General features: G+C 38.4%; 1 protein-coding gene across 1 annotated transcript in view; it reads left to right on the top strand.

Moving 5' to 3' along the window:
- Window positions 1-12,802, top strand: part of TNNI3K (TNNI3 interacting kinase) — a 258,130-nt gene that overhangs the window by 83,547 nt on the left and 161,781 nt on the right. The window contains exons 7-11 of the mRNA XM_010963403.3: window positions 1,006-1,144; window positions 6,851-6,995; window positions 7,082-7,186; window positions 9,139-9,233; window positions 9,850-9,999. Of these exons, the coding sequence (XP_010961705.1) occupies window positions 1,006-1,144; window positions 6,851-6,995; window positions 7,082-7,186; window positions 9,139-9,233; window positions 9,850-9,999 (634 nt within the window). The remainder of the gene's footprint in view (window positions 1-1,005; window positions 1,145-6,850; window positions 6,996-7,081; window positions 7,187-9,138; window positions 9,234-9,849; window positions 10,000-12,802) is intronic.

The following is a 12,802-nucleotide window of genomic DNA, read 5'->3' as shown; positions in this document are numbered from 1 at the left end:
ACTTATTTAATTCTCATGAAAACTCTGTGAGGTAGAACTAATATCATTCCCATCTTAACAACAAAGAAACTGAATTTCAAGAGGCCAAATGATTTATTCAAGATGACATTACCAATAAGTAGAAGCCTGATTTCCAATCCTTGTTCTTTACCGACGACACTCAATAGGACGCCTCCCCACATTCCACCCAGCTAAGTTTTTGCCTAGAATTGCTATCAAATGTATGCCACGTTCTTGAAAGGTTTTTCCCCATGATATATTTATTTGCTGCCACCTTAATGCTGAAACCTCAGTGGTCAAGACATTTGAAGTGTCCTCCCATAGCTGTTGTTTTAATGGTACAAGTGCATCCTAACTTATCTCTTGGGATCCCTGTGATGACTTCTGAAATTCCCAGGGGAGGCAATGTCAGGTTTAGAGAAATTATTTGGAAGGCTCCTAAGGGAATAGGTAAATATTTTGAAGAAATCCCGTAAATTACCTGAAACAACCCCTGCAAGCTCCTAAGTTGTGGATTACTTCATTTCTCTCTGGCCTTTTGGATGTGAATCTCCGCTGGTTTGGGAAAATGCTCAGGGCTAGTGTAGCTATATCCCATTTACTCACAAATCCAGAAAAGGACCCAGAACGCCAGTAGCAAGATGGCAGTTGGTGACCTATGCATGGAGTTGCTGTGAAGATCAGTAATCTAGGAAACAGTGCTGGCTTTGGCCAGAAGGAGACTTTAGAAAAGATTGTTCAGAGAAGATTATGGATGACTTCAGAGAAGACTATTTATGTACACTGAAGACCCAAACCTGAAATTGTCCCGGTTTTGGATTTCTTGTTAGTTGACATAAAAATAAATTCCTTATTGTTTAGGCTGGCAGAGTTAGGATTTTCTGTTATTTTCAGGCAAAAGTTATCTAAGATAAGGACTTAATGACATGTCTTCTTCCATATTGCTAAAAGTATTGCCTTATTGTTTGACATTTGATACTAATTTCAAATGAATGGATCCTTTAGGTAACCCGCCTCCTTTTGAAATTTGGTGCTGATGTGAATGTAAGTGGTGAAGTTGGAGATAGGCCCCTCCACCTAGCATCTGCAAAGGGATTCTTTCAGATTGCAAAACTCCTGGTGGAAGAAGGCCACAAAGCAGATGGTAAGATTATGGTAGAAGAACTTTGCTGTCTCTCAATTTATATATACTTTTTACTTCTACTTAACTTATTTACTAGAGGATAATCTTTAAGCTGATTAATCCTGTACTCATATACTAACTTGTTCCACAAGTTATAATTTATTATTTTTAATGTATTAATTAAACGTGTATGTTAACCCTTCTTTACATAGTTTAGTTCAACTCTTACTGTATTGGGTGCTCCAGTAAAAGTAAAGGGGTTTTATTAAATTATTCCCACTTGTTGTTATTCACTAATCTTTTTTTTTTAATTGTGGTAAAATTTACATATAGCAAAATTTTCGAATCTGAATGAATATTGACTTAAGTGAATATTTACTTGTGGATACACCTGTGTAAAAGCCACCTAGATGAAGATACAGAATATTTTCATCTGGAAAGTTGAAAATATTTTATCTGGAAAGTTGAACTCTGGAAATTCCTTTGTGCCCACTTTAGTAAATAGCTTTCACCACCAAGGTAGTCAGTATCCTGGCTTCTGTTGCCAGAGGTTAGTTTTTTCTGTTATTAAAGTTAATATAATTTTGCAACTGCCTTCTTTTGATCAACAAGATGATTTTGACTTTTATCCATGTTGTTGCATGAATCATAATTTGCTCTTTTTTTTTTTTTACTACTGAAGATTATGTGAATTTTCCATAATTTGTTTATCCATCCTCCCTTTAATGGAAGTTTGAATGTTTCTAGTATTTGACTTTTGTGAATATAGCTGCCAGAAGCATTCTTACTCAATTCTTTTTGAGGATATATGTCCTAATCTCTCTCGGGGGAGTGTGTAGGGGGTATATAGCTGGATCAAAGGGTATGCTCATGTATAACTTTTTTAGGAAATTTCAGATAGTTTTCCAAAATATAATTTTTCACTCCCACAGCTACACATGAGAGTTCCTGTTGCTCCCCACATCCTACTTAGTATTTGATATTACTGTTATTTTTAATGGAAATAGCGCTTAGAGTGATCTGGTTGAGGGAAAAAATAAACTGTAGAAAACACAGATTTTAGATGCAGTTAATAGAATAGGGTTTCCTGCAACTTTTTGTTTTTTTTAATTATAAAATGAATTTTGGAAAATTGATTGAAAGTATTGAAAAAGAATTCCTTTCTCTTTTTTTCCCTCTCTTTTTCACAAACTTTATTTTTTGACACAGATTCACTCAGAGTTACATCTTGTCGTTAAATTCTCTCAGGCATATCCAGCATTCTTCCGTTGACCCCCAAGAGACCTAATTAAAAGCCCAGCTGTAAGAGCTGCTGGCCTTTGCAGCAGAAATGATGCACATTTCCAAAAGCACGAGGTTGTCAAAGCTCTAGAACTGACATTGCCTTGCTTCAAAATTTAGATTGATACTCAGTTAATAAAACTAATCAATATTTTCACCGACATGTAAGGAGAACACAAAGGCTCCCAGAGACAACAATGGCAAGAGGCTAGGACATTTCTGTTACCATGTTGGAAACAGAGCCATCTTATTTGGTAATGTTTGACAAACACAGTTTGTATCATTTTCTGAGCCAGTATGCGATATCTCAGGAACCTTCTCTATGGTATTATCATAAATAACCTGTGTTGTCAAGATGCAAGGAACGCTGTTCCTCGGACCTTGTTTAAGCAGTCTCTTTGATTCTGTTGGTTTAGAATAGGCAGAGGTACACCCATTTGAATCACCGAACACATAATTGTTTTTGAAACTGCCTCGCTCTTCCAAGGGGTCAAGAACTAGTCACATTTTCCCTTTATTATCAGTGTCAACCCCAGCTTTTTATTCCTCTGCACAACTCCAAAGCTCAGTGGTGTCAAAATGAGTGTCATTTATGATCAGCATGTCTCCAGGATCAAAGGACTCTTCTACAAAAGGCACTGAAATGTGTACTGTGCCCGTATTCCCCATACACACCAGCCTCATATGATACAATTTTTAACATTTTCTTTCTGACTCACACAAGCACTATGTGCCTCCTGCTCAATCATGTAAAAATCAAGAGACAACATGACTCAGATTTTTAAGTATTTTTATTTTCTTCCAATACACATTTGATACTGAAGTCCCTCTTGCACTTCAGCCAATTGCAGAGGATAAACCAGAATATCTTTTGTGCTAATGGACACTGCACAAGATTTATTACCAGTGAGTTCACTTATTCCAAAATGTAGCTAAGCCTCCAGATGATTTATTTTAGATCTGGACCTTGCCTGTGGTTAAATGGACACAAGGGTAAGAGTAAATGAATGACCCCAGAAGAGCACAATTTGAAATCTAGAATTTATTGTATGTTTCCGTGGTAACAGAATGTCACAAATGAAAATAAATTCGGGTTACAGAATTAGCCAAAATGGGATTCTGAAAGCATGTTCAGCGTGCTCGGGAGACTGACCTATTTAGTCATGTATGTTTTAAGTCTCTAGTCTTCTTCCTTGTACATCACAGGGCAATGAAAAAGGAGAAATGTGATGCTTTTTGAATGAGATTGAAAAGGTCAAAATATTCCTAGACTCCACAAGAAGAAACTAGAGATACAGTTCTTACAATTTATGATTTTAATAAAGTTAAAAATGGAAAATTTTAAATTCAAAACTTATTAATGTTTGTCACCTGAATGTTAAATACTGTAATTATTTTAATATGGAATGAGGTATTAGAGAAAGTCACAAAAATTTCCAGGGCACGGTCAGTAAGGAGAAGTAATTTATTTTTTAAAATATGTCTTATCAGATCTATCACGCAGATTTGTTATTGAAAGGTTTATTTAAGACACGCTTGGGAGTTGTTTTAGAGAGCTAGTGGGATGTGCTTACATTGCTGAGTTAATATGGAAATGTTTATTTTATCTTTAAGAGCAATAAGCAGAAAGAAACAAGAAGTAGCACCCATCTACCTACCCACTCTTCCAATCTTTCTTTCAAAAGACATTACTGAACACATACTCTCTTCAAAGTAGAAGACTAATCACCATGTATTTTCTGATAATGACTTACATGTATTCCTTTGCTTGAAGTTCTCTCTTATTTAAATCTCTCAATAAGGTATTAAGTTAGAGCAAATAGAATATCATTCATACATTCAATTTTCCTCAGATAAGATACATGATAATGCATACATTTTTTTCTTTGCAAATTGGCCCAAGGCAAAAGCAAGATATCACAAGGACTGAAGCAGAAATACAGATGTATATATGTAAACCCCATGTCTGATCCAGATTTTTCCTGGCTTGTCCCTTTGGTTGATATTTATATCTTCTTTGATGGGAAGAATATCTAGGCCACTGCAGGTAATTCACCAAGTAAATAATCTACTTTGAAGTGTATTGATTCAACTAGAGAAGAGTAATGTTGGGTGGGGTCAGGGATGGCCAAAGGAAAATTATGAATTAATGGAATATTGTGCTGCATTCTGCTTTACAATGTCTCCTCTGAACCTCAGGAACTCTTACGTGACCTCCTGATGCCCTAGGCTCCCGACTGTTCTCAAGCATTGACTCATGCTATTGACTTTCCCTGGCTTTCAACAGAATGTGAACAAAGGAAAAGTATCTTTAAAAGGAAGACAATCAAAACAACCAGGCGCATTCTTCTGAAGGAAGTGTGTCCTTCTGAGCCACTCATTAATAGAAAAGGTTCAAAGGTTTATTTTTCAGTAACAGCCTTGGGAGGAGGAGTTCAGTAACTTTGTTAAAGATTTCCCTTTGGCTTAAGATCTTGCAGGATAGTAAAATAAGAATCATTGTCTACAAATATAGTGGTTATAAAGCCTAAATCAATTTTCATTAAATGCTAAATGATGATTATATTTGCATTTTTAAAAATAAACTATTATCTTGCTTTTTTTCCCCCTTCCTATTCATCATTTAAGAAAAATTATTTCCTTCAATTCTTTTGTGTCTATGGGTAATTTCTATTACAGCTATATTTAAGAATGAGAATTAATGGGGCTTGTTAAGGACTATTATTTTCTATTTTGAATAATGCACCCTGTACAGATGGACAAAGTAATAACGTAAACAAACAGCTATAGAGCAGTTGATCCAGTTATTTTTAGCTTTAAAAATTGTGCTAAAGCAGATCCAGAATACACCAGTTTGGTGTTCATTTATTACTACTCCAGGCCTATAATTACTGACTATTCAACTAGGTTGTAAATCATCTGAGGGTGTAGACTCTATGCATTTGTAGCTTATTGGCCTTAGCACTTAGCAAATTTCTAAGAGGGAAATTAGAAAAAAGGGAGGGTAGACTGCTTTATTAAGTGTCTACTATGTGACAGGCATCACGCTGGGTACTTTCCAGAAATGATCTCCTTCAATCCTTTCAGCATTCCTGCAGCAACAATAATATTGTTACATTCATTGTTACTGATAAGAAGTCAGTATCTCTAGTACTGAGCACGGTGCTTGGTGCAAACTGATCATTTAGCAGTTGTCAAGGAATGACTATGTGTCAGTCAAGTGTTCTTATTTGTGAGAATTGAAAACTAAATCCTGCTAATGTAAGGACAAAAGGGATGTATTAAAGGATGTCAGTAAGCACACGGACTCTTCCCCAGGACAGGGTAGAAAGCTGGGTTTGGAATTCTCACAGCAAGAAATGATGTCCAAAAATTACACAGCAAAACTAGTCCTTCAAAGACACTCCTGCTAGGCACACACACACACACACACACACACAACCCAATACTTGTGTTTCTGGCATCCAGTCTGTTCCTGGAATCACTACCACTGGAAGTGAGTTGGAGCTACTCCACCACTGCTGTGTTGCCAAGATTGGACAGACTCAGCCTTTGTGTGTCATCAGATCTGACATTAGAGTCTGATATAATGTGTCAGTTGGAGGAGCCGATAGGAAAGTGTCCAACCAGGCACTGTCAAAAGTGAAAGGGCCCTGCTAAGAACTCTGCTAGGATAACAAGCCTAAACTGGAATGCATGGTCACCCTCTACTAATGCTGTGCTCTAACTGCAAAGGAGGCTTGGGAAGCACATTGGCAGCCTCAGTGAGAGGACGTGATCTTGGCCTCTAGTCAGCACTTTCAGTATAGGGATTGTCAGAAGAGGTTCTAAGGCTGGATGGGACAGAGAAGGTCAAATGTCCACTCCGGAGTGAACAACGGGATGTTAGATCACTGTCTAAGGTAATACAATGAGCGGGGTCTGCCTCACTCTAAAGCTTGTCATTTCATAGTGCCTAGTAGGACATTTCTCAGGTTGGGGGATGTCAGAACCTCCTAACTAGCGTTGTAAACACACAGAGTGCTAGGCCCCACCCTAAACTATTGAGCCCAGATTGGGGGTGAATTGTGCTCTGTCCAGCATCTGAAATTTTTAATATCTTCTGGGGGAGATCACTTTGAAAGGAGATACTTGTGGAAATAAGGCCATGAGTACCTTTTACATACTTCATGGTTTCCTGAACTATTCCATTGTGCAAGGCAGATTTGACTAGATGCATTCTATAGATTTATGGGAGCTAGAAGAAAGCCTGCTTAATGTGGTAAATGGCTATAGAATAGAATTATAACTTTTTAAATGGTTGTGCTTAATTTCATTTATTATTATCATTAATTGGCAAGTTCCAGGAGTCTCTGAGGCACTTAGAAAAATCCCTGATACTACACATGAGAAGGCAGAGAGAGAGGATTTCAGATAGCATACCTTTTCCTTTCTTGCTGATGGCAGTGAATGCTCAGGACAATGAAGATCACGTCCCACTCCACTTCTGTTCTCGCTTCGGGCACCACGATATTGTGAAGTACCTGCTCCAGACCGATTTAGAAGTTCAGCCACATGTTGTTAACATCTATGGAGACACCCCTTTGCACCTGTGAGTATTATATGCAGTTCCACGGGGACTCCAGTTATACTGTGTATACCTTCTTACTATGCTCAAAATATTTTCTTTACCTCTAGGGCATGCTACAATGGCAGATTTGAAGTCGCCAAGGAAATCATCCAAATATCAGGAATAGAAAGTCTGACTAAAGAAAACATCTTCAGTGAGACGGCTTTTCACAGGTAAAAGAATATTTAAGTGCAATGGCCACTAAACTTAGCTAACACCCTACGACACCTGCAGTTGTGTACATGAAGCAAGAATGAATAGTGGCAGATGTTACAATCAGAGAGCAAGAGCAGAGGGGAGGCAGAGGACAAGGAGCCTAAGCTAGATGCACAGAAGAAAAGGTAGAGGCAGATGCTGCAGTCAGTACAACAGATGGGGCCAGAGCCAGATGCTGCCTTCCTGGCAGCAGCCACAGAGACAGGGACTGATGTTGCCAAGGCAACGAGCATATCAACATCTGTAAGCATATTGCTTCTATTCCACTTCACTCTGCAGAAAGCTGCCAAAAGGGGCAGTGCCCATAATCCTCCTCCGACAAGAATCTCATTACCAGAATTCATCAGCATCAAATGTGACATTTTTTCCTTACCACTTAAACCTTATGTGCAAATGTATCTACCTATCTAAGACATCCATCTGTCAGCCTGTAACAGCTTAGTCAGGGTGGCCACTGAGATACCTAAGAAGGCATTTGCTCCTTGCTAGGAATCCATGAGAGTCCTTTACAGTGTGCTCTGGAAAAGCACACTGAAGGAGCAGCTGGGTTTGGAAAAGTTGCAACAAAGAAAGAAGGAGAGAGGCAGAGACAGAGAGACAGGGAGAGAGAGAGAGAATGGTAGAAAGGAAGAAAGAGGGAAAATTTTGCTAGAAGCTCAGAGTCATGACTCCCTAAAATGTCCAAGAAGAAGGCAGATGTTTCATCAAATTTAAAACTCTCACTTTTAACAGATTGTTGTTTTGCTTATAAAAGTAAAAATATAGTAAACCTTGAATGTAAGACCATTTACCCATCATATTACAGATTTTTTGGCTAGTTTGCAACCTCTAAAAATGTAGTCAAGACTAATATGTTGTTTATGCAGTGTTTGCACTGCCCTGGTAAATAATAGAAATGAGGGTCTCATTTTTTTTTTCATACTGAACTAAAATTAAGCCTGTGCTTCTGTATCAGGCATCAACTTGTCAAATTTTACTTGGATTTCCATATTTTTCTTATCAACCAAAAAGGTCAGCCAAAAGGGAGATGAAGTAAACTACCACTTTTGGAGCAGCAAATATATGCTGGATGATTGGCATCCATTATCGCATTTCCTCCTCATAACCATTTTATGAAGTTGGATTTACTATCCCTCTTTTACCAATGAGAAAATTGAGGCTCCAGAAAACTAAGTAACTTGCCAAAGAGTCTTATGGCTAGAAAATCATGTATTAAACACCCAACTAATTCCACATCCTGTTTATATACATCTTCATGTTCTAGTACCAAAATATTTTGTCTGTTTTCTATGCACTCTGTTACAGAACAAATGCAAGAACTCTTCAGATCATGCCCCCAGTCAAAGTGGATGAGTGGAATTCATCCCTGAGGGGGACAATTGGAAGAACTGATATGTGCGGTTACTAAGTGTCCTCTTTCCCCATTAGGTCATGCTTGTTAAGGCTGACCCCTCAGGCTAGTTTTCAAATCTTTTTACTACTCTGTGCACACAGATTGAAACCAACTATAATCAGAGGGTTATTGTCACCTCCAGAAGATTGTCTATATGAGAGGATTAGTGAAATGAAGTTCTGAAGGGTGGAAATCCAAAGTCAAGGTGTCAGGTTTGGGTTCTTCTGATGCCTTTCTCTTCGGATTGCAGATGGCTACCTTCTCCTGTCTTCACTGGATTGTCCCTCTGTGCATCTGTGTACTAATCTTCCCTTCGCATTAGGATACCAGTCACATTTGATTAGGGCTCACCCTAGTCATTCCATTTTAACTTAATTACCTCTGTAAATTGTACCTCTTTAAAATATAGTCACATTGTAAGGTTATGGGACTTAGGGCTTCAACCTATTAATTTGAGGGACAAACATTCAGCCCATAACAGAGGTTCTCTAATTTCCCTATGTTGTATTTTTCCAGTGCTTGTACCTATGGTAAGAGCATTGACCTGGTTAAATTTCTTCTTGATCAGAATGTCATAAGCGTCAACCACCAAGGAAGGGATGGGCACACAGGTAAGACTGTGATGAGAGCGTCACCATTTTCTGATGCATAGCAGTGCTCAAGAATAGTCGTGTGCTCAAAGGGCGGGGGTGGGGGGTGTCAGTGGGAGTAGTCAACCCCAGTGAGGAGGAATATTTTATCAGTGACATGGTTTAGAATTCATAGTGCATGGTGACAATAAAAAGCAGAGTGACTTTGGTCAGTTTCATTATTGTGCTAAATTATCTATAGTCTGTGCATCCACGATGGTCTTTACCAGGAACAGACTGACCACACTGCCTTGCCCTTGGTTCGCTGCTCAAGAAAAACACGTGTTTGTGGTCTTTGTTCTTTGATTTGTGCAAAGATGCTAACATTTCTTCTCATAATTGCAGTGGATGTAGAAATACTAGAAGTTGTATTAAGCAAAAAGTAGTCTATATAGAAGATCAGCTAGAATAGGATACTTCTTTTCCTTAAAGAAAGTCTTGTTTGCTCAAAGATAGAATTAATTATTTGTCCAAGAAGTCAACCCTCGCTTTATATGTCTGGCAACAATGTTATTATGTGGTAATGACTGTCTTTTGAAAATGGGGGTTCAGTTTTCCTCTTTTCTCCTTTCACACTTTTCATTCTACTCTATTATAGGATTGCACTCTGCTTGCTACCATGGTCACATTCGCTTGGTTCAGTTCCTCCTGGATAATGGAGCCGATATGAATCTGGTAGCTTGTGATCCAAGCAGGTCTAGTGGTGAAAAAGATGAGCAGACATGTTTGATGTGGGCTTACGAAAAAGGTATGTTTTTCATCATTGCATCTCTGCGGTGATAACATTGAACTGTGTGCACAGATTTTATCCAAACATCAATAAGTTTTTTGCTTGCATGACTTGCACCCTCCCATTTCCTCTAGAGATTGTATCTGAGTCACTGGGGACTTGGATCAAAGAGTACAGTAGATCATCAGTAGGGAAGGCAACTCCTGGGCTGCAGGTGAGCTGAAGGCGTTCTTGGCATTGGCGTTTTGAGAAGAGAAGGAGCTATCACAGTTCTAGGCACTGGAGAAACAAATTGTGATAGGTAATGATGGTTACTTCCTTAGAGTAAATGTCTTTACCTCTTAGATAGAAGTCTTTACCTCTCAGAAGAACCTTGATGTGGATTCAAAATGTTTACAAACAAACATAGTGCAAAGAAAGAAAGGGAATATTTATCAGCTCTAACCCTGCTAACAACGCCTGCAATAGAAACAGGAATGGAGCCAATCTTTAGTGCTTAAGTATGAATCTACTTGAGCTCAAAGTGGTGAAAACTTGGGCTCTGACATGAGAACACCTGGGTTTAGATCAAGCCGTGTTGTTTGATCTTAGGCAAGTTATTTCTTCTTGCTGAACTTGAGTTGCTTCATCAGAAAAATGAGGGCAATACCAACTCTTACTTCATAAGACTGTAAAGAACAAATGAGACAGTGCATGCAAATTTCTTACTATAGTGGCTGGCACAAAATAAATACCTGATAACTGGCATTTCAGCATTAATAGCAGTAGTTCAGAAATAACTATTATTAATAATAAGCTCTTTATTTTAAGGGAAAGGAAACCAGAGACAATCAGAAGGTAAAACAGCATCTGTGTCACTGTTACTAAGCTATGTCACACCTTTAAGCGAGCTCTCCATAAACACAGGAACTCCAACAGAATTTAAATCTGCAGGTGACATGGAGCAGTATGCATTGCCATTGAAATCAGAGAGTTGCAACTACACGTGCTAAAATGTATCAGATTTTGTTGCCTGTGTTGTCTTATTAGGAAGTTTAAAGTATGTGAAGAAGTATTCTTATCTCTTTAAATGCTAGAATCTTAGAAGACCATACTTAAAAGGAGTAATTACTAAACTGGAAGATTTCTTAGGCTACCAAGCTGATCTAAAAGGTTTTCTGCCTGCAGTAGTACGTGAAAGTCCATTAATGAAAGGAGAGATGAAGTTTGATGGATAGAAATAAAGAGCTAAGTAGACAAGGAAAAAGAAAAAAAACGTACAGGTCTGAAGACTGCCAGTGAAGAAATGATATAGGAGTTACTTTACTAGAGACAGTGAACAGACATGGAATAGCAAGGAATGAGCTAGATACAGGCCTGTTACGTTTTTTGCTTTTTACTTGAGTATTGTATAAACACACACACACACACACACACGTTTGCACATTGTAGCTGAATGAGTTTTCGTAAACTGAATTCACTCAGCATCCTAATGAAGAAACTGAGCTTGGTTGGTCAGCACCCAAAAGCCCCACTTACGTTGTCTTCCAATCACTCCCCAAAGAGGGCACTGCGTTCTTGGGGCACAGACTACCTTTGCCTCTTTCTGACTTTAAATAAATGAAATGTTGTGGTATGTATGTCTTTCTGTCTGGCCTCTTTTGACCAACAGTTTGTGAGATTCATTCATATTGTTGCAGGTAGTTGTAGATCGTTCATTCTTGTGTGGTATTATGTTTTTAATTATGTCATGATTTATTTATTCATTCTACGGTTTCAGGGCACTTGGATCATTTTCAGTTGGGGATTACTAGAAGTACTGTTTGTAATAACCATCACGTGAATATCTTCTGATGAATATCCGTATGCATTTCTGTGACACATACATGCCTTCTAGTCTATATAAAAGAAAGTCCAGGTGGTTTTATAGTTGCATATCAGTTGGAGAATCTTAACATATTCTAAAGCCTCAGGAGGCCTTACTAAGTTCTAGTTACATTGCATTTATCCAAGTGATGCTCAGACAGCGTCTCTCAAGAAATCTTGAGTTTCAGAGAAAGACTGTTTATAAAGCATTAGTCTTCTGGAAGACAGCTCAGAAGTAGCTGCTACAGCTTGCTCTTCACAGGGGTCGGCTTTGTTTGTTTTCAGTTGATTGAGAGTGATAGTTGAAAACTGGTTTTACTTTTTTTTTTTTTTTTTGTGGAATTCCACACTTTATAAAACAGTAAATCATTGTGTAAGCTACTAAGACTTCCTACCAGACGACAACAACAGAAATCCTTTGGCTTAGAGGACTTACCCGCTGGTCTCTGCAACATATGCCATGCTTGTCGGCCTTATTTGTTCAGCTAATGTGCCAGGCATCAGTGCCGCATTTCATTATTACTATGAATTTTAACAAATTGAGTGTTACTACTCAGGAGACAGATGGACGTTTTGCATATGTTCTAGGGCAGAGCAAGTCAAACCAACGAAATAAAATTGTTGCTGTTTTCTCTTGCTAGAGAAATGTTGCATTGTTTTCCTGTGTTCAGGGAGGATTGAAATGGCCTTGTTAAAATGTTGCCAGCAGGGCACTGTCTCTATTTCCCTTAGATAAATAAATGCTTTTCTTTCTCCTTCAGAGAGGGAGCCACCAAATTAACTGATGTGGCATACTAAGGATTTTCCTGGGCAACTTGGAGATGGAGTTGAGGATGCACTGAAACCTTACTTGGAGTTTCTTTCTTTATGGAATAGAGATGCTGTAGACATGGCCCTGTCATGGTTTACCCTGTGCACTACCCAATCCTAGGTGAGAAAGAGCAGAGAGAGCTTCACAACCAGGGTCAGCTGATTT

Source organism: Camelus bactrianus, chromosome 13 (assembly GCF_048773025.1).
Source record: "Camelus bactrianus isolate YW-2024 breed Bactrian camel chromosome 13, ASM4877302v1, whole genome shotgun sequence".
NCBI lineage: Eukaryota > Metazoa > Chordata > Mammalia > Artiodactyla > Camelidae > Camelus > Camelus bactrianus.
The sequence above is the reverse complement of the archived record's forward strand: the minus strand, read 5'-3'. Positions and strand labels throughout refer to the sequence as shown.